The sequence below is a fragment of the Cenococcum geophilum genome (assembly GCF_001692895.1).
Source record: "Cenococcum geophilum 1.58 unplaced genomic scaffold K441scaffold_67, whole genome shotgun sequence".
NCBI lineage: Eukaryota > Fungi > Ascomycota > Dothideomycetes > Gloniales > Gloniaceae > Cenococcum > Cenococcum geophilum.
In genome coordinates, this window is record NW_027137625.1 from 523267 (window position 1) to 543426 (window position 20160).

General features: G+C 45.9%; 5 protein-coding genes across 5 annotated transcripts; 3 read left to right on the forward strand and 2 right to left on the reverse strand.

Moving 5' to 3' along the window:
• Positions 1-5125: 5125 nt before the first annotated feature.
• On the forward strand, positions 5126-8847 carry K441DRAFT_681827 (ankyrin; the record flags this gene model as incomplete). Its single annotated transcript, XM_067651516.1, has 4 exons — positions 5126-5520; positions 5571-5812; positions 5880-6084; positions 6129-8847. 4 exons carry the CDS (start codon positions 5126-5128, stop codon positions 8845-8847), a joined length of 3561 nt encoding a protein of 1186 aa, XP_067497986.1.
• A 1921-nt stretch (positions 8848-10768) lies between these two features.
• K441DRAFT_621209 (uncharacterized protein) lies at positions 10769-14449 on the reverse strand (the record flags this gene model as incomplete). The annotated part of the gene is made up of 2 exons (XM_067645962.1): positions 13361-14449; positions 10769-11816 (listed from the first exon to the last, which is right to left on the reverse strand). The coding sequence occupies exons 1-2, from the start codon at positions 14380-14382 to the stop codon at positions 10769-10771; spliced, it is 2070 nt and encodes a 689-aa protein (XP_067497987.1). The 5' UTR covers positions 14383-14449.
• Positions 14450-15058: 609 nt separating this feature from the next.
• K441DRAFT_669080 (uncharacterized protein) lies at positions 15059-16348 on the forward strand. The gene has a single exon (XM_067650096.1). The coding sequence runs from the start codon at positions 15117-15119 to the stop codon at positions 15909-15911; it is 795 nt and encodes a 264-aa protein (XP_067497988.1). The 5' UTR covers positions 15059-15116; the 3' UTR covers positions 15912-16348.
• On the reverse strand, positions 16291-17816 carry K441DRAFT_669083 (uncharacterized protein). The gene has a single exon (XM_067650097.1). It carries the CDS (start codon positions 17566-17568, stop codon positions 16426-16428), a length of 1143 nt encoding a protein of 380 aa, XP_067497989.1. The 5' UTR covers positions 17569-17816; the 3' UTR covers positions 16291-16425.
• A 1318-nt stretch (positions 17817-19134) lies between these two features.
• Positions 19135-20160, forward strand: K441DRAFT_470252 (HET-domain-containing protein; the record flags this gene model as incomplete). The annotated part of the gene is made up of 1 exon (XM_067641854.1): positions 19135-20160. A coding segment is annotated over one exon (1026 nt), but the record flags the coding sequence as incomplete, so codon positions are not given.

The following is a 20160-nucleotide window of genomic DNA, read 5'->3' on the forward strand; positions in this document are numbered from 1 at the left end:
ACTTAGAACTAAGCCATATACTATATGCGCACACTATAGCTCGCGTTATAGCAAGGACTGGCTATAGAACCACTAAGACCCGGATAATAGAAACCGCGCCACCGTAACGCCTAACCTTACACCCGCTCCCCACACGCCTCGTGCAAGGCCGCCGCCTAGAAACCGCTCCTAAGAGCTGACCGAGACGAGCCAGCCCCGCCGCGACGTTAGGAGAAGACCAAATACGCCCTAATTTAGACAATATCATAAATATACGCGCTATAAACTTTGCCCAGTTTTATAAATAAAAAAGCGTAAAGGTGATAAGGATCTATATGGCGGAGCTAGTAGAACTAATAAAATAAAAAGAGCACTAACAGCTGCTTAAGGAACTGCCTATAGGCTTAATAGAAGTACCAAACCTATTAGAAGAATCCTTCCGCCGGCTAGTGGAAGGTAACTATATAATAAAGGAAGCCTATAAGGCGCTGCCCCCCTATTTCTATAACTTCCTTAAGATAAATCTAAAAACTAAGCCCAAGCTTTTACGTTAAAAGATAGTCAACACTAATATTAAGAAATTCTTAAAAGGCAAACCAGGATTAACCCGCGAGGATATTCTAGAACGCCTACTAAAGGAGTTTCGTAAATATATTAAACACTTCCTCCCTAAAAACGTAGACAAGCTGCTACCTTACCAACCATAGGACCATAAAATTAAGATTATCCCTAGAAACTAGGCCCCGTACTATAAAAATAGACCACTCTTACCTGCTAAACTTAGATGTGTAAAGAAGTGGATTAATAAGATGCTGGATAAGGGTTTTATCCGCGAATTAACCTTACTAGCTACCGTACCACTCCTCCTAGCTACTAAGCCTAGCGGCGGTATATAAATCTACCATAACTACTAAGGCCTAAACATAGTCACTATAAAAAATTAATACCCATTACTACTAATCCGCGAGATACTTAACGCACTCTATAGTGCTAAATACTTTACCAAACTTAACGTAATTACTGCGTTTAACCGGATCCGGATTACGGAGGGCCATAAGTAGCTCACAGCATTTATTACCTGGTTCGGACTCTATAAGATATTAGTTATACTATTTGGCCTCTATAACGCACCTACTACATTCTAAAACTATATTAACTATATTTTATATAACGCCCTTAATAACTACTATACTACCTATCTTAACGATATCCTTATCTTTTCTAAAACACGCGCTAAGCATACTAAGCATGTAAATGAAGTCATCTAAAGACTTGGTAACGCTGGACTTTAGATTAATATTAATAAGTCTAAGTTCTATTCTATAAAAACAAAATACCTTAGCTTAATTATCTCGACTAATGGCATAACTATAGACCCTAAGAAGGTACAGGCCTTATAGGAATGGAAGGACCCAACGTTAATTAAAGAACTATAACAATTTCTCGGCTTCGCGAACTTCTACTGACGATTTATCCAAAGCTACTTTACCGTCGCTATACCCATGATAAAACTCCTAAAGAAGGATATTAGATGGCTATAGGGACCAGAATAAGCTAAATTATTTAAGGCCCTTAAGAGAGCCTTTACTTTAGCACTAGTACTAATATACTATAACTATACAAAGAAAATAGTGGTAGAGATAGATATATTAAATTAGGCTTCCGGCGGAGTCCTTTCCTAGTATAATAACAATAGTAAATTAAGACCGGTCGCATTCTTCTCTATAAAGCACTCTACGCCAGAGTATAACTACAAAATCTATAATAAAGAACTCTTAGCTATTATTAAGGCTTTAGAGGAATGGCGTCCTAAGCTATAAGGGACTAAGGAGCCGTTTGAAATTATTACCGACCATAAAAACCTATAGACGTTTATAATTACTAAGCAGCTAAACCAGCACTAAGTCCGGTGGGCAGAGTTCCTTTTATAGTTTAACTTTATAATTATATATAGACCCGGCAGCAAAGCTATACTCCCTGACGCCCTAAGCCAACTACTAGGAATAAAACCTAAGGACGCCAATAATAAACGCCTCTGTTACCGAGCCTAAGTCGTTATACCGCCCTAGAAAGTTAACCCTACGATCTTAGAAGAATTACTACGCAAGTCCCACAACCTTAATGACGCGGAGTTTATAGCCGCTTTAGACCCCAAAATAGCTAAAAAGTCACTAGATAAGCTAATCTAGTTAAGATACTAGGAAAACGAACTCGTAAAAGATATAGTGGCGGCCCTATATAATTAGAAAGCCCGCCGTTAGCTAAAGAAGATTAAGAAATTACTCCGTTGTAATAAGTTAGAATATAGTATTATTAACGGACAGATCTATTTCCGCCAATGCCTTTTTATCCCTAACGCCCTAGACCTCCGCCTAGAAGTTATCCATCGCTCTTATAGCAGCGGCCCCACCAATTACCCTAGCCGGGTTAAGACTCTTAACCTCTTAAATTAAACATACTGGTAGCTAGGAATCTCTAAGTTTACGGCTACCTTTATTAAAGACTATGCCCTATATTTTCGCACTAAAACCCCCTACTCCGCTCCGCCCGGTTTCCTAAAGCCACTAGAACTACCTGCTCGCCCATGGACTAACATCTTAATTGACTATATTATAACACTGCCGGCATGCTAACGCTACGGCAAGATATACGAATATATCCTTGTTATTATAGACCGCCTAACTAAGATGCGACACCTCGTTCTAGTAATAGGACTCTTAACAGAGGAGCTAGTTAATAGCTTTATTAATAACGTATATAAGCTCCACGGCGCACTAAGTATAATTATCTCTAACCGCAGCATACAATTTATTAGCGACTTCTGGCAACAACTAAGCAAACGCCTTAAGATAACCTTACGACCAAGCTTAGCCTAGCACCTAGAAACGGACGGCCAAACTAAAATTATTAACGCTGCCGTAAATAAGTACCTCTATGCTTTTATTAGCTTTATATAGGACGACTAGGTTAACTACCTGCCGCTTACCAAGTTTGCCATAAATAACCAAGTTAATAAGAGCACAGGCATCTCCCCGTTTTTCGTAAACTATAGCTTTAACCCCCGCCTCGGAATCAAGCCTGCTAGCCCCCGTCTACCGACACTATTAGCATAAGTAAAGAAAGAGTTCCTCCACGCAGACTCTATGGCCAACCGCTTTAAGCGGATATTAATATAGCTTAAGGCCCTAGCCCAGATTTCACAGTAACGCTATAAAGATAATGCTAATACCTATAGGGATAAGAGCGCGTTATTCTACGAAGGCAATATAGTTATAGTTAGTCTAGAAAATATAAAGATAAACAGACCTAAGAAGAAATGGGACGATAAATGGGACGGCCTATACCCCGTACTTGCAGTATACCAAGGGGCAGTTATAGTAGACCTCCTGGACCACATCTAAGTAAACAAATCCTTCTATACATCTAAGGTCCGCCTCTAGACTACTAAAGAGATCCCTGGCTAAGCAAATATTAATACTATAGAGCGCCGTAATATACAAGGACGAGTAGTAGAGAGAGATAATAATGGCAACATAGAAGACAAGTGGGAGTTTAAGAAAATCCTTAATGTACATAACGAAGACCCCTAAGGCCTAACTTATAAGATCAAATAGAAATATCATAAGGACACGACCTGGCAGCTAGAAGAGGACCTAAAGGGTTGTGAATAAGCTATACAGCGCTTCCATGAACTGAACCCCGAGAAGCCCGGACCCCCAGACTAGGCACGAGATAAGAGAGAGTCGCCACGCCGAGGCCGTGGCCGACCACCAAGATAATTTGTGGTGGTTAAGATCTCATAGAACTTTAACCGCCGGTCAAAGTTATCTAATTGGTTAAGATCCTCGCCAAGAGCGCCACGTGGTGGCGGTGTAGAGTTCTGCCGACTTTATTCGTTAAGCTAACTAATTAGGATTTTCCATCCCCAGGATAGAAAATCGCTATTAGCTCAGTTAAGGCGGTAAGCGGAAGTAATATCTTTGCAGCGAAAATAGGTGGCCCTATTTAAAGTTACTTGTTCGGTTTGGGGACCAAACCTTCTGGGGAGGGGAGTACTGTCACGGCACTAACCTGACGCATACTGTATTATACTGTCTCGTACTGTCTCGTACTATCTCGTACTGTTGGCTGGCCCACCACTAGCGCCTTGGCGGCTGGCCCTACTATTTATATACGATACCCCTTTTTACCTTCCTCTCTCCCTTATACCACAACGTAGTTATTTAGTCTACTTTATTGCAGCACTGTAACAAAGATAGGGACAGGCGTTTTTCCTATAGTTTTTCCTACCGTTTTCTTATACCCTAGTAGTTGCAGTGACTTAGTACTTTACTAAGGAACTATAATCCTCTAGTTTAGGGGTTTATAAACTATTAGGATATAGCTACTAGTATATATTAAGCTGCCTAGAAAGGATTTATATATATAGAACTATAGCGCCATAGCTTGCATACGCAATATTGTATGTAGTATAATACAACGGATATATTAAAGATACAAAAAGCTCGTAAGAAATGATAAAAATCGATTCTTAAAATATTTACTTCTTACCAAAGCGACGCCTACAAGCTCTTAGGACCCCCGGTAGAGAATTCGTTGGGTAATAAGGAGCAGTATGCTCGCACGTGCGCGTAGTGCACGTACTAGTGGTCCACCGGGGTCCTAATTTATAATATACAGGCAAAACTCCTTAGTACGATATGGGTTTTGACGCCAAATGTATCGTAATACCAATGGTATTGTTATATCAGGGGTCACGTGTAGGGTGAATAATCACTAAAGCTTCAATGAAAAGTGGATCTCAAAGCCCAAAGGGTATAGATTTCCCTCCTTATGGGCCAGGCATACCCCCTTCCCATACAACTAGTTATACCGGTATTGGTCGTAGAGCTTAACGATATCGTCAAAAGTCAGATTATCGTTAGTTACACCAAAAAAGGCTTGATCAGGGCATGTAGATCGTAATATAAAATGCATTGTTATATACCCGGTATCGTATTAAGGAGTTTTGCCTGTAACCCGAAGCCGTGTCTGCTAAAATTACCCCGCGACTAGCGGCTTGAATGCTCCGCAATTCATCTTTTCAGCTCGCTGAACTGACAAGAAGTATCCTCTTCCATGCGGCGAATTAATATCACAGCAAGCTATGGATCCTCTATCAGTGGCAGTTTCTATAGTTGGCCTCACCACGTTCTGTGCTGATGTCGGCAACTACCTCGGAGGCGTAAAACATGCCCCCGGGAGCGCCGAGAGACTGGGCAATCAAGTTTCATCACTTCGGCATGTTTTAGAGCAGCTCGACGCGTTCTTGCGAGGAGAGAGTGTCAAAGATAAGAAATTCGCAAAGACTTCTGCGTTGGTCCAAAGCACGGAGGTCTGCAAATCCCAGCTTCTGCAAGTGTTGGGGAAGCTCGAGAAAGTGAACAAAAACATCCTTCATCGGGTGATTTTTCCATTAGATGAAAAGGAAATCAACCGATCTATTGAGGTATTGCGTGGCTGTGCGCAGACTTTCCAGTTCTCTCTGACCATAGATGGATGGTAAGCATTCAACTTATGCATGGTTTATTCAAAGGATTAAACTTGGCTAGTGCTCTCATGTCTGAGACAGCAGAGAACGTGGCGGCGAGCCTCCGAATTCAACTGGAGACTTCGAAGAAAATCGTTGAAATGACGTGCAGAATGGTTACGATGACAGACCTGGCCAGAGAAGCCAATCGAGCATGTGAAAGCTTGAGCGATATTCTGCTTACCATATCTACCTTTTCGACTACGGCAATTCAGGTGGACGAATTATCTATGGGGGTTCGGAGACTAGAGGTGGCTTCCCAAAGTATGCATAAGTCCTAATCCACGCTGCAAACCAGCACTCCTAGTTGAGAGCCAACAAAAATCTGCAGGTGAGAAAGAAAGGACGGTTCTGAAATGGTTAGCTCTACCATCGCTCTCGACCGAGAAACACTATGATGTCAAGGCGCAAAGAACACCACGGACCGGCGATTGGCTTTTCACCGGACCTGCTTTTCAAAAATGGGTCACTGTGCAGGATGAAAGAAAAGCCTTTATATGTTTTGGAGGGCCCGGCGTTGGCAAAACAGTCTTGACGTGGGTTCCCTATCCCTTACAGAATTTGTATTGACGCTCTCTAGGTCTTTCATCATCGACCACCTCCTTGAAACGCTGAAAGGCCAATCAATGGGCGTTGCTTGGTGCTACTGCGACTACCGAGAACGTTTGTCACTCACGCCTATGACTTTCGCTGCTTCACTCCTCCGGCAGCTTTCTCTGCAGACGAAACCCTTCCCTCAACCAGTGTTTGACTTCTACGAACTCTTCAAAACCGAATCTCCACAGAAGCAGGCGAAATATCTTATAAAAACACTTATCAGTGTTTGCTCGACATTTTCCGAATGCTTCGTTGTTGTCGATGCGCTTGACGAGATCGATCCCAAGCATCGTAAAGACTTTTTAAAAATTCTCAAGGAGCTCCAGTCAGCATCCGTGAAGATTTTTATTGCGACTAGGCCTCATCTACACGACACATTCGAGACCTTCTCATCCGATATTCGGCAACTAGTTGAAGCTCACGAGAACGACATAAAGACGTTTTTAGCAAATTCACTCGCGAATAGCGAAAATATGGAAGAACTCTTGGACGATAAGATGACGGAGGAAGTAATAAACACACTATCACAAAATGCCAATGGGATGTTTCTTCTCCCAGCCCTCCAAATACAAGCGGTTCTAGACCAAGTGTCGAAATCCGGTATCAGGTCTATCCTGCGGTCCTTGTCCTCGGACCTTCACGAAGTCTTCGGTGGTTTCATAGAGAGAATCAAGAGTCAGCCAGGCAGCCGTCAGCAAGTTGCTAGTGCAGCTCTTACCTGGCTAGCTTATGCGAAACGAAATTTGTCCATTGACGAACTGAGGCATGCTCTTGCAACTAGGCCGAGCGACACCGAATTGGATCAAGACAATATGGTTTCCCCCAGAATAATAGTGGAGAGCTGCTTGGGGTTGCTCGTTATCGAGCAAGAAAACTCAGCCATCCGTCTCGTTCATTTCTCACTTGAGGAATATTTACAAACTCATCGGCAGAACCTTTTCCCAAACGGGGATTTGACGCTTGCTGTCACATGCCTGACATACTCAACTTTTTCGTCTATTTTACTCTGTTTCCAAGACAACCAAGCTGATCTCGCAAGCCTCGTCCAGGACTATCCTCTGCTTGCATATTCGTGTAATTACTGGGGCCATCATGCTGGATTATCTATGACTCCAATGATCAGGGAGCTAGCCATGAAGTTCTTGTCTGAGAAAGCTCGCGTGGTCGGCGTTTCAAAAATTACGAATTGGGGCTTTGAACGCAAAGCTTTGTTACATGAATACCAACACTTGTTGACTACTGGAAATTCTCTTCATTGCGTGTCAATGTTTGGGTTAGCAGAACTCATTCCAGACCTGATCCGCAAAGGGGCATCTGTCCGGGAACAGAACCAACGTGGAAATAGTCCATTGCATGAAGCAACTTACTTTACTCAGATCGAGGCGGCTAATGCTCTTCTCAAGGAGGGAGCAGCAGTTGATCAAGAAAATTATGACTCGAATACAGCGTTATTTCTAGCATCAGCGTCAGGACATGTGGAACTACTGGAGCTTTTACTAAAGTTCGAAGCAAATCCAAATGCAAGATGCAGGGACGGTTGGACGCCTTTGCACAAAGCCGCGGACTGTGGACACCTGAAGGCAGTTGAACTGCTGCTGGACCATGACGCATCATTGACTCAAGCCAGTTCTAGAGGCCTCACAGCGTTGCATCGAGCCTCTGGGAGGGGGCACCTCGAAGTGGTTCAACTCCTGCTGTCTCGATGCTCAGAATTGAACGCTCAATCTTCCGACGGGTGGACTCCTCTTCACGGAGCCGCGAGCAGCGGTCGGAATGATGTCGTCCAGCTTTTACTAAGTAAGAAAGCGGAAGTCGACCACGTGGCAAGAGATGGGTGTACACCTCTTCACAGGGCGTGCCTACGCGGTCATCTTGACACAGTCCGTACTCTTTTGCGATTCGGAGCAGAGCACATAGTAGCGGATGAAATCGGTGAAATACCATTGCATAAGGCAGCTAAAGGAGGCCATGTTTCAGTCGTTCGCTTACTTTTGAGTGACGCGCTAGAGATGAGAGCTGCACAACTCGAGTTTAGTAATGTTTGGTCCCAGGTTCCTCGCGACATGGCTCTGAACGCCGCATACTACGACCTAGCTAAACTTTTGACGCTAAATTACGATAATATCAGTGACCAGAACGAGGTAGAATTGATGATCAAATCCGGCAACTTGAGCAAAATTGAACGTCTCCTGGCAGAAGGCATCGTACCCGATAAACCAGACAACAACGGATTAACTCCATTGCACCAGGCCATCAGCAATGAGAAATACAAGGTTGCTTCAATGTTGGTGGATCATGGAGCCAATATCGAGCATGCAGCATTAAACGGCTGGACTCCGCTTCATACGGCGTCAAAACGAGGAAACCTAGACTGCGTCAAGCTCTGTCTACAGCATAAAGCACAAGTGACGTCTCGGGATCGCTTTGGGAGAACCCCTCTTCACAAGGCTTGTCAGGGTGGGAACGTCGATGTCGTTCGATTACTCATCGAAAATAACGCCGATCCGGAAGCCCGCGACTGGGCTCACTATGAAGCTATACATGCTTGCGCAGAGGCGGGCCATGAAGATATTGCACGGTTTTTGGTATTTGAGTATCATGTGTGTCTTGAGTGTAGAACGGTCGACGGACAGACGTCACAGGCTGTGGCTGCCAGAGCTGGCTATCATGATCTCGCGGAGTTCTTGAGGTCACAGCGATGAAGTCCTTTCTGGAGCTCGCCCGGTCCGAAGACTGCGACGCCGCAAACTCTCGCCAAGAATGCGGCTCCCTGCGGCGTAGACGATAATACAATAGCAGATCATCGGGCTTCGGATCGCAATCCCTTTGCCTGCGCTTATCCTGCCAGCAACATCCCTTCCCACTTATTATTTGTGGTCGGCAAGCCCGGTAAGCGCGGCGTGAGGGACCCGATGTATTGAACTCGCGGAAAAAGTCAAACAGGTCTTGAAATAGAGGATTATGTGTCACGAATGCTAATTAGGACGGGAACATTATCTCAGGTGCCTCAGCCGCTTCGTAGATGATTGGCAGGCCCGCCCCTTTGCATAACTTCTTACTAATTCTCAGCTCCACGTGACCTCTACGCAAGCGTCTGAGAGATTATGGGCGCGTGCTTGCTGTAAGTCAGGCCACCTTTTTAACGTATGTTATTTTCAAGCAGCCATAATAGGTCCAATTTAGCAGCTATAGCCACAGTTGTTAATGCATTTGAATTATAACCTCTTCTTCTTATATATTCTAATTAATTTAATTAGCTAGCCTGCGTATTAGGGGTCGATATATAGCCTTAAAGTTTAAAAATGCATTTTTTGAAACCAGGCTAACCCAACCAGATGTAGGGGTGTGAATACACCGTGTAAGTGTAAGCTTATATAATATATTATATATCGTAATCCTTAATGTCCTCCTAGTTATCATCTTTATCGTCGCCGAATCTATATATATCCGGCTTAAAAAAAGCCTCTATAAGATGGGACTAAAATTTGGATTAGACAGCAAGTGCAACTGGGAACGCAGCGTTCGTATCCGCGCGGAAGAACACCGACCTCAGCTCTCGAGACGCAGGATCGAACTGGCGCACAAAACCAACTAGAAAATTAAAGGTAGCCGCTGGACCCACTGGAGTCGCCAACCTTGATTTTTCATGAGTCTTGGCCAAATGAGGCCAGCTACCTTGGAATGAATCCAACCTGGAGGCAAGCGCACGAATACGGAATACGAACGAGACAGGAGCTCTTGGAGTTTATTAGGCTTCGCCTTTGGCTTTGTCTCAGCCTCCTGGGGAACTGCGTTCATCCACTCATACTTTACAGTCGGCCACTACAGCTTTAGATGCCGCTGTCTTATATAGACAGTGATTTATTCAACGTGGCTCATCAGTTTTTATCTCAATTACTTTCTCAAGTCTTCAAGGTGGTTTAACATCACTTCGTATAAGCAGCTCTAACGCTATACCATTTTTAAGGACGCCCTAATTTCATTCCTTATTATCAGCACTATTACTATCAACATATAGGCATGGCGACCACCTGTCCTTACAAGACCGGAGCAATCTTTCTCCGTGAATCCGAGCAGCGTATCGATCCTTACCGTTGGTAGGCAGGGAAGATCGTTTGAGATGGGTGCAGATATCTCTGAGCTCTTTGGGCGGCCTGACTTTAATGGGCCTGCTTATCTTTATTATAGTACAACAGGCGTAATTTGAGGACGGTTCTTCACCCCAGTCGTGAGGAGCTCCACAACATGCAATTACGTCTGCGGAAGCTTCGAACGAGCGTTTAGAATGAGTTTGAAAAAAAGTATGGTAGCTCTTTTTATATTTCAGAGTATATATCCAAGGCTCCCTTGCCTTCTCATCGCTAGAATACTACTGAATTCGTCGTTTGTAGTGAAATTTCTTCTGGGAAAATTTGCCATAAAAGCTGCTCAGTTTAGCCCAATATTTTAAATTGGTGCTAGCCATGTAGACTCTCCGCGAATGATTCGTTTTAAACACTCAAATGAGATTATTACTTTAAATCTTGCTAAACACAAAAGGTTCATTCCAGTCTAGCCAGATGGCGTATAGTATAATGCCGTAAAATCATCAACGTCCCTCGCTGTAAATGCAAAAGTAACCCATCAAGCAGACCCAGTCTCCGCTCGAGTAATCTCAATCCGGTCACCATCGGCTGATTTTGCGAGCACGACCTGGTGGAATCTCTTGCCGGCTGCTTTCAGCTGGTGCTTTACATCTCCGTCGGTTGCCTGCGTCGCATCTCGAAGTATGTCGCTCGCCTCATCAGAGCAGAGTTGGGAAACGGCCTGCCATGCATTTCCCAGTAGAGTGGAATGCTCGCTGCTCATAAATCGGAGCACGATAATGAGCACCGCGACTTGCTGGATCAGAAGAACCATTATGACTCCCACAAGACCTAAGTGGGTTGTTGGGAGCAGGATCGGAACGAAGAAGTCGAGTGTTTGATTACCAGAGTAGTCGAACATAGGAAGGTTGTCGTAGTAGACCATCCGGACTAGGGTGGTTAGATGGGCTTGGAGAGCGAGGGCTGGACGACCGGTGTCCAGAAGAATATCTTGGAACGTTGTCGCTTGCTGTGGGTGGACGAGAACAACGTCATCGAGCTGAGCGGCTGTGGCATTACACGTCGGACAAAAGAAGGCAGAGAATTTCGCAAAGTACGGATTTGCTACGGGGGCTGCAAATGTCTTAGTAAGGTATTTCAAGCTCCCATTGAATGGAACGAGAGCTTTTGCTTGTTGACGCATTTCCAGGGGAGTAGTCTCCATTGATAATATTCCGCGGTCTTGGAATGTCAGGTTGTGGGCGCCTGCACCAAGCTGTTTGCGAATACTCCCTGTTACAAAACGGCGCTGTTCAGGATCGAATTCCCAACTCGGTTCAGTCCGGTTTGTTTGGCTGGATGCCAAAATTGGCGTATCTAGTGTAAACAAAGCATCGAAGCAAAGAGTCGATTGTATTCTCAAAGCACTATTAAATAGTTTTATCTCAGTCCACGGCCCATTCGGAGTCGATACCAAATCCGAATAATTACCAGATGTTAGGCTGGTTAAACTGTTCAAATGGGTAAAGTTGAATAGTAAATACGCTTTCCCGACCAAGGGCAAAGAGTAATAGCTCAACTCTTCCGGGTCGCTGTCCAAGCCCCGCCTTCTATACGAGACCCTCGTGCTCCTATTTCTGCAAGAGCCATCTTGAGATCTTTCCAACCAAGTGGAATTCCAGCAGAACTCTGTAGAAGTGTTATGCAATGGATCTAACTCCGATAGAAGGCCCCCGTTAGTCGAATCCAAGAAACATAGTGACAGTGCTGCGGCCAAGATCCGGGCAGTAACACTTGGCAGTAACTTTACTGCCCGAATCTCTTGCCAAGTTTCGTTCTGCCGGTGTAAAATCAGTGGCTTGGAGCTTATTTTTAGTGTTGTAGATCTAGATTTTAGAGCCGTAGATCAATCGATCGGTGTAGAGCCGTTGCATCGCAGCAAAGCTACGTCTAAGTAATCTACATCGTGATCCTTGGCATAGTGTTGCACGTGGAAATATTCAATCGTGAGATTTAGGATGGGGTTTATATTTTAATTAAATTCATAAAATTCCTTGCAGCGCAGCGGTATAGTATATTCTACGGTTATATTAATTTAGAGCTAGCCTAATAAGATTTGGGGTTGCTCGGTCACTGGAGAAAAGTCGTAATGCTTGGCGTGGTGTTGAACTTGGGATGCCTCTGCCACTGCGGTGGCAGAGACGCCCCAAGTTTCTGACGGTTAAGATTTTGGACTGCAGTAGATTAACTGCTTACTAAAATATGGGGTGCCTCCGTTACTGTAGTGGCTACTACAGTAATAAAGACACCCCCATATTTATAAATTTAGATTTTTGATCGCAATTACATCCGTATAAACATAGAAGCTAGAGACAAATCGACGTATAAAAGTATTTTGTTTAAGAGTTACAAAGGTAATTTAAATAAGGACTTAAGAGGGAGGGTTACCTTGGGAAAAGAGTAAGTAGATAGTAAATAAACATCCTAGGCGCTTTAACACCGAGGTACTCCGAGACACGCTACCGCACGGTTATATTATCGTATTTGGTGGGTCCCACAATACTAGAAAATGCCACATTGTCTGTGCTGTCGGGAGAGGGGCCGAGAGAGGGGAGGTCGTTAAATCCACTGCGGTAACTTATTCCTTTTCTATTCTTTCTTTAAAGCAACAAGATAACTACGCCCATTTGGAAGGCTAGAGTGCTCACCAGCTTCCGGCTCGAGTAAGTGTTTAGGAGGGATTGGTTAAATAGCTGCCTGCGTTTCCGCGATCGCGTTCTCGTTTCTTAGCTTCTTGTGGGCCTTCTATTTGGCTGACTGGGTTTCCTAGGGTGCGGCGGCGGGGGTAACAGAGGTAGAGGCGTCCATTTTGGGTGAGGTCTTGGTATAGAGCTTGGGTGGCGATTGAGCGGTGTTAAGAATCTTGGCGGTAACAAAAGTACGTTGCACGTCCGTTTAACCGTGCGGCAACCTGCGGGNCATGCCGGGGTGGGGGGGTATTTGGTGAACATTGCATTTGTATGGCTTTTACTAGTAAAATAGGTGCCCGAGTAGTGCCTTGGCTACCCTGACCGCCTGCTAAGCCGCCGCTAATCAAAAGATTCGGGCAGTAAAGTTACTGCCAAGTGTTACTGCCCGGATCTTGGCCGACAGTGCTGACCCAGTATAGTACAGATCCAGAGAAATTCCTGAGGGTATGACTGAGCAGTTGAATTGGGTTCCTATTAAATCGCTTACAACGAGTCGTTCGAGTAGAGGTGGTCGAACTACAGAGCCGGTCAAATAGGATAATTTTGACATCGGGTTCGGCCGCGAGGAGTTCTGCAGAGAGTACGAGTGTAATATTAGATCTTCGTATTGAGGCCTAGAGCATGCTATGCGTGAATCCAGTACTGTAGCGTTCCCGTTGAATGAGTGAACGAGTGAGCGAGACTCTTCAGAAACAAGTGGGAGTATACCCCTCAAAGACATTCCGGTGTCATCAATTCCTCCAAACAGCGCCATAAAGTTTGATTGCTCTGCGAATGCTGGGTAAGATCGGGGTAACATATGCCAATAATCACTCCATCGAAGCCGGCCCGGAATGATGTCGTTGTAACCAGACGCAGCACTTATGTTGCTCTGTCGTCCGACTATGATACCATCATTAAAGTCCGATAGAAGTACAGTAGAGCAGAATTGAGACAATATAGTTGTGCATGCGATGGTAAGAACCAAAATCCAAGCGGTGTACGCAGACGCGAATCGAGGAAGCGGGTCTTTGACGAGAAGCCACACTAAGCTTGATGGCCCGGTGTTGACATATCTCATGACAGAAAGCGATGCTGACTGATGTAGCCACATTCTTTCTTGTGAGAATGCTAATGCCGCAAGCATCGATGTCGATATAAGTGCTTGTCCGAATACTGACCATCGAACGACAGCTGAAAGAAGAGTCACCGTCCGTGGAAGCCAGCCATTGAGTGCAATCTTCCGCCAAATTGAGTCGGAGTAATTTCCCCACCAGAGGTAGCAGAACATTCCTGTCGAGAGGAATATACCAATTATGCTTGTGATTAAGATCGTCACTATTTCCTTACCAAGTCGTCTCGAAATATCTTGACCGTGATCTTTGGGACCTATGACAGTAAGAGTTCGTGCCCAAAAGCTAGGTGTGGTGCGCTTCTTCTCCATTGACGCTCTGAATTGTGGTCTTGGTGAAGCAGGCTGAATATTCTTTTGGGTCTTTTGAGAAGGGTAGTAAACCATTGACTCCATCTTCGCATTGGACTGAAATTCAAATCACAGGTACGAACTAATCTTACGTCCAGCTTTAAACCTTTACAGAACCTGCCGGCCTTGCAACTGCACTTCGCCAGAGGTGGGGGCTCATGGATAAGGCTAAAGCCGGCGAATCATGGTACCAGGGCGGGCCTGTGTGGATGGAACACCATGCGTGCCTTCAAGAAGGCGTTCGGTCTACAGGCTTCGCCCCCATCGCTAGTGACCATTTGTGATTCACCGGAGAAGCCCATTATATGGGCCGACAAAGCTAACTGCAGATACGATGCCTTAGCCTCAACTAGACTATTGTTATTTGTAGTTTTTGAGGGACAAAGTTTTGATGGTGCGGCGGGGTGCATGCAGCTTTGCGAGATAGAAGATAATTCGAGCTTCAACGCCACTTAGGCAGCTGCGCCTCCACAACTCCACCTTTCGCGCGGGCACGCCAAGACACCGAATCTCTTGTATTATAAAGCCTTTCTTGATTTGGCTGGGGCTACATCATTTTCATGAGAGTCCCCACTAGACTGTATATAAGCTTCATGGCAAACGGAGCCCTGCGTCGCTCGTCTTCTTCTAAATCTTGCAAAACCAGTAAAACGCCCTCTGTTCGTTGATTTTATTATACACATCACTACTCTACAATGCCTCACCTGGGTATCCGCCAAGCGTTTGGACCGTACTGTCCCTCCGGTGGTGATTGGTACGCCTGCAGTTCAGGCTCACGCTTTGTCGGATGCTGCAGAATCGACCCATGTGTTGCGGACTGCCCCGCCGGCGGCCTAGAACCCGCAAGCTTCGACCCCGCGTTCTACGGCCAATTTCCAGACTTGCAATGCGCTGCTGGCAATGTGTGGTATACTTGCGCTGGTACAACTCCGCCTTTTATGGGCTGCTGTAAGAGTAATCCATGTCAACAAAATGGCTGTCCGATAGGAGACCTCGCGCCTGGCTTTCTAAGTGATAATCCTGCTATTGTATGCTATTTCCAACCTGCGGGATGCCCAGCATCACCCACAGCCATCGAACCAACGTCCCCAACCGCTCCAGCTACTATGTTAACCACGGCACCACCAGAGCATAGCCATACTCCCACACGAGTAGTCGTCGGTGCCGCCACCGGCGGCGCGGTGGGGTTTATCTTGATTATCCTGCTGGTAGTCCACTGGTACAGACATACTGCACTTGCGAGAAGGCGACAGGCCGGGGAAGCTCAAATAGGGGAAAAGGAAAGCGGCTCTCCCCACACCAGTTTTAAAGATGGCAAATTGGTGAGCAGTCCAGCAATCGGAGGTTCTAGAAGGTCATCTACCACGAATACTCCAATGATTGTCGACCCCGTGCAAAACTTAGAGACTGTCGAGTTTTGTTCACAGCAACCGTCACAAACCAGCTCATCACATCCATTTACAGTAAGGAGAGAAGCAGAAACGTTTTAAGCAGGCCATTTCAGAACAGGTGAGGGTTGCGCAGACCGTGGCATTTGACAGCTCGTGGAGCGCGAGGACTCGCATGATCTAGCAGCGCAGGGAAACAAGGCTTGACGGATACACTGGTGCAACAGAAAGTTGTCGCTTCGTACCTGCACATCGCAGCACACACAAAAAATTATTAGGAATCTCGAATTACCTGATTAGAACGAAGAGGTCGGTGGGGATTACTGGGTAAAAACATGATTGCTGCAAGAGGTAAAGTGCCACGTCGCGGCACGGTGAGACAGATGGACTGCTATAGGTTAGCAAAGTTGCAAATGATAGGCACAAAATGTCTTGTTCGCATAGGACTAAGGATCGTTTGCTGGAAACTAAAAATTCTAACCATTGATAGGTGATATTCTCTCGTGAGCGGGTTAGGATATCTCATACTATAATCCCGTTCCGTCGTGTACCTCGTGAAATTCGTGAAAAATTGATCACGAATATTTGTGGCCTCCAACGATTTCATCTGGGCCATTCAAATGTCGTTATATCCAAGAAATCTCTTCTCCAGGCGCTTATCTGCCACAGCCCATGCCCAAGCTCGTCCTGCTTCTCCACACCACAGTGATGCTGGGTCATCTGACTTCTCCAGCATCCCGTCTCTGTCCATAGACTTGATCTCGTGCCCGGTAGTGTATGACAAGAAATGCTCAAACTCCTTGTCCTCCAGAGCGAGCGCATTTCCAGAGATACCGTGACAGAGGCAAGGTTCCTTGGTCAATAAGCCTCGCTCCAGGATGCACTGTCTGGCCTTGCTAATCACCTTGTCGATTCGGTCTTTTAGATTAGGGAAATATTTCTGGATTGACAGTAGTGAAGAAACAACACCCGGCGCTCCGTGGCAGAACTGGACAAGTCGATCTCGTCCTGGCGGAATTGAAGATGGAAAATTACCACTTTCGTACTGGTAACTGAGAAGAGCACCCAGTTCAGCTTCCAGCTTCGGAGCCATTCTAGGATCGGTCAGAATAACTTGCGTGATGATCCCAATAGCTCCGTGAGCTGCTCCGATGTAGGCTTTTCCATGCCACTTCCAAGGCCGTGGGCTTTCCATGATAGCGTCGGTCACTTCTTCACTAGTGTCATCGATCACTTGCAACGCCTCCTTGTCCTCGAGGAATGATCCCCTGACCAGTCGCAGCAAGTACAGGTAGCCTGCCCGTCCGTACAACCACTCATTGGATGCCTCTTCGTCCGTTGTCACGGCAGCATAGTCGCACAGCTCCTTCACCGTTTCAGTGTCCTTAGCAGAAGCGGCAAACAAAGCGAGGATTGCCATGATATCGTCGCTCACGCCACATCCGCTGACGGTCGGTCCTGAGTATTGCTTCATGTTGGCCTGAGCTTGCTCAATATAAGCAGCGGACCACGTGTTCATGGGATAGTCGTCGATGGTCAGCTCTGGGTAGAGCTTGTGCAGAGTGTAAAAGAGATACGCGACAGAGATATGGCCATAGTACAGTCCGCCGCCGGGAGGTATTCGGTCAGGCGGGTGTTCGGTGACGAGGCGATTTAGTGAAGCTGTAAGTTGCTTGTAAGGGTCTCGTCGGACAAGCTCTGCGTCGTTCCGGAAATAACGTGGCCGATGAGAAGGGACAGCAGCCAGTTGTGTAGACATCTAGCATAAAGCAAAGGAGAAGTTGAATTTATGTAGACCTCCTATAAGGGCTTATTTGATAGGGTGCGCTGAGATTTCTTCTACACTGTCTTGGGGCTAGAGGTGACGTCAGAGCTCTTGATGAGACTTGGTGGTGTTATAGAAATAAGACTGGGCGCGCTGTCAGTGTCGGCTTAGACGTGGAAGGTGTATTTTGTCATGCGCAGAGAATAATAGGACTGCAAATAACAAAATAGGTACAGGCGACGATGATAGAGCAAAAGCTGAAGTCTGCGCAAGCCCTGGGTATTGTACACGTGAAGTTCCGGGTTGCAGACAGGGATCATCCTTATTAAGGCCCGCGGGGCAGAGAGGGTTTTGCAATCGTAGCTTTCTAATGATTGGCTTGCAATAAGCTCAGACCCCTGCACTCAGACGCGTTTTTTACCCCTTAACGTGATTTGCATCCATCTGTCATCGACAAGAACTGGTCAATTAAATCAACCAAATCAAAGCGCTCGTGCTTAGGAATTCTGGTGTTCCCGCACGGACCAACTTAGAGATAGACGTCACCGTTCGAAGGAATAAGCTCTGTGTGACACGAACGACCTTTTCCCTACCTATTTACAAACGACCAAAAAACTAATTTTACGCCGCTTTTGGACTATCCCTTGCAACGGTGGAATTCGTCCTACAGTTATCGATAAGAGTTAGCTAATAGCACTAATAGGGCTAAGGCTCTGCGACCATACGCGTACTTTTGATTCTGGTGTTCGCGCACGATCCAACTATCGTACTGTTGCAAGGGATAGCTAAGCCCAAAAGACCAAAGGAGTAACAGTCACCCATGCTATTTCCGAGGCCCCTACACCGAGCCGACTCTCTTGATATCTCACTCTCTCCGCGTGTGCTCTCTATCCACCGCAAAGCCCGCCCAGAACACGTCTCATATGCCTATGCATGAAAACCTGCCCCTCAATTCTTAGAACTCGAATAAATTCCATTCTAGAGATAGCCCCAATGACGATGGTATGTCATATTTGTCACGATCTTGAAAGCGATGCTCCTATACTTGGGCTTTTCTCTAATGAAGGAGTACGCCTCGATGAATTGCGTGTAGCTGCGGAAGCAGGATGCTCCGCTTGTTCACTGCTGCAGGATGGGATTTTGTCTTTCGAATCTCCGCAGCACATCCAGCGTGTGCGTGCATGTGGACCCATCGAGACTCGTCGAGAATCGCGACTGGGTCAGAGGCTCCCCCTTATCGTACGGGTCCATCTGGAGGTTGGAAGCAGTAGCCTAGAGTTTTATAGGTCTGGTGGTAAGATCCAAACTTTCATAACCCTTCGCTCTTTGATTTCAGATTCTCCCTATCTCCAACACCAATCGTTTCCTAATACCTCGCCCTTTGAAGAAGTTGTTCATCAGTTCCTAGTACCTTTCAACCAATGGCCGCTCATTCCAGTTGCCTCGCACATTTCGATGGACTCGTCTTCGATGGAGAGCTTTGGCATGGCTCGAAAATGGTTGGACCATTGTCTTCAGAATCATCCTACCAACCTCTGTGCGCCGAAGGTGGATAGCATCCTTCCAACTCGTGTCATATGTGTTGGCAACACTTCCCAGAACCCATTCATATACGAACCACCACCTGGGAAATTTGGTACATACGCCGCACTCAGCTACTGTTGGGGAAAGAGCCGGGTTTTTACCACTACAATTTCCACCCTAATACAAAGAAAAATGGGCTTTGCTCTGAATGAACTTCCTAAGACTTGCCGCGATGCTATTACTGTCGCGCGAGAATTATCTATACCATATCTTTGGATTGATTCTCTATGCATTATCCAGGATTCCCAGGCCGATTGGGAAACCGAGGCTGGACAAATGTGCTCAGTTTATCAGAATGCCCTGCTAACAATAGCAGCTGTCGATTCGCCTAATAGTAATTCTGGCCTGTTTTTAACGTGTCCGTCTCGTAAAACTATAAAACTGGAAAGCTTGGCCAACGACGGTCGCATATGTGAGATTTTCGTGCGCAGGGCTCATACTTCTTGCCAATTTAACTTCGTTCATACCCATCCTGAGACTCATTGCATTCTGACCACTCGGGGATGGACATTGCAGGAGGTCATTCTTTCGCAAAGGATGCTTTGGTTCACTGCGTCTGAGCTTGCGTGGGAATGCGGAGCGGAAAGTGCGTGTGAGTGTGATGCTACACCGACAAGTGAATGGATTTGTCAGTCAGATACCCGTTTGATGCGAACAACACTCACCCGTACTTCTTCCCACAGTACGGATTTGCATCATTCCTGGCGAGCATTAGTTCAGGAGTTCACTAGGAGAGATCTTACACAAGCAACTGATCGCCTGCCCGCAATATCCGGATTAGCAGCATCGTTCAAGCGCCACATAAATAGCACTTACCTTTTCGGACTTTGGAAAGATGAACTTGAGAGACACCTTCTTTGGTGTAGTGACTCCTTTCGCAATAGTGCCTCTCAAATATCTTGCCGGTCTCCTTCTTTAGGGCAAGGCTATGCACCGTCATGGTCCTGGGCCTCGATTCCTGGAGCTATATGGTTCTCAAATCTAGCAAACCAGACCAATTTT

What these genes read in the sequence shown, in the direction of transcription:
- K441DRAFT_669080 (XM_067650096.1), top strand. Translation starts at nt 15,117, where the DNA reads ATGCCTCACCTGGGTATCCGCCAAGCGTTTGGACCGTACTGTCCCTCC.
- K441DRAFT_669083 (XM_067650097.1), bottom strand. Translation starts at nt 17,568, where the DNA reads ATGTCTACACAACTGGCTGCTGTCCCTTCTCATCGGCCACGTTATTTC.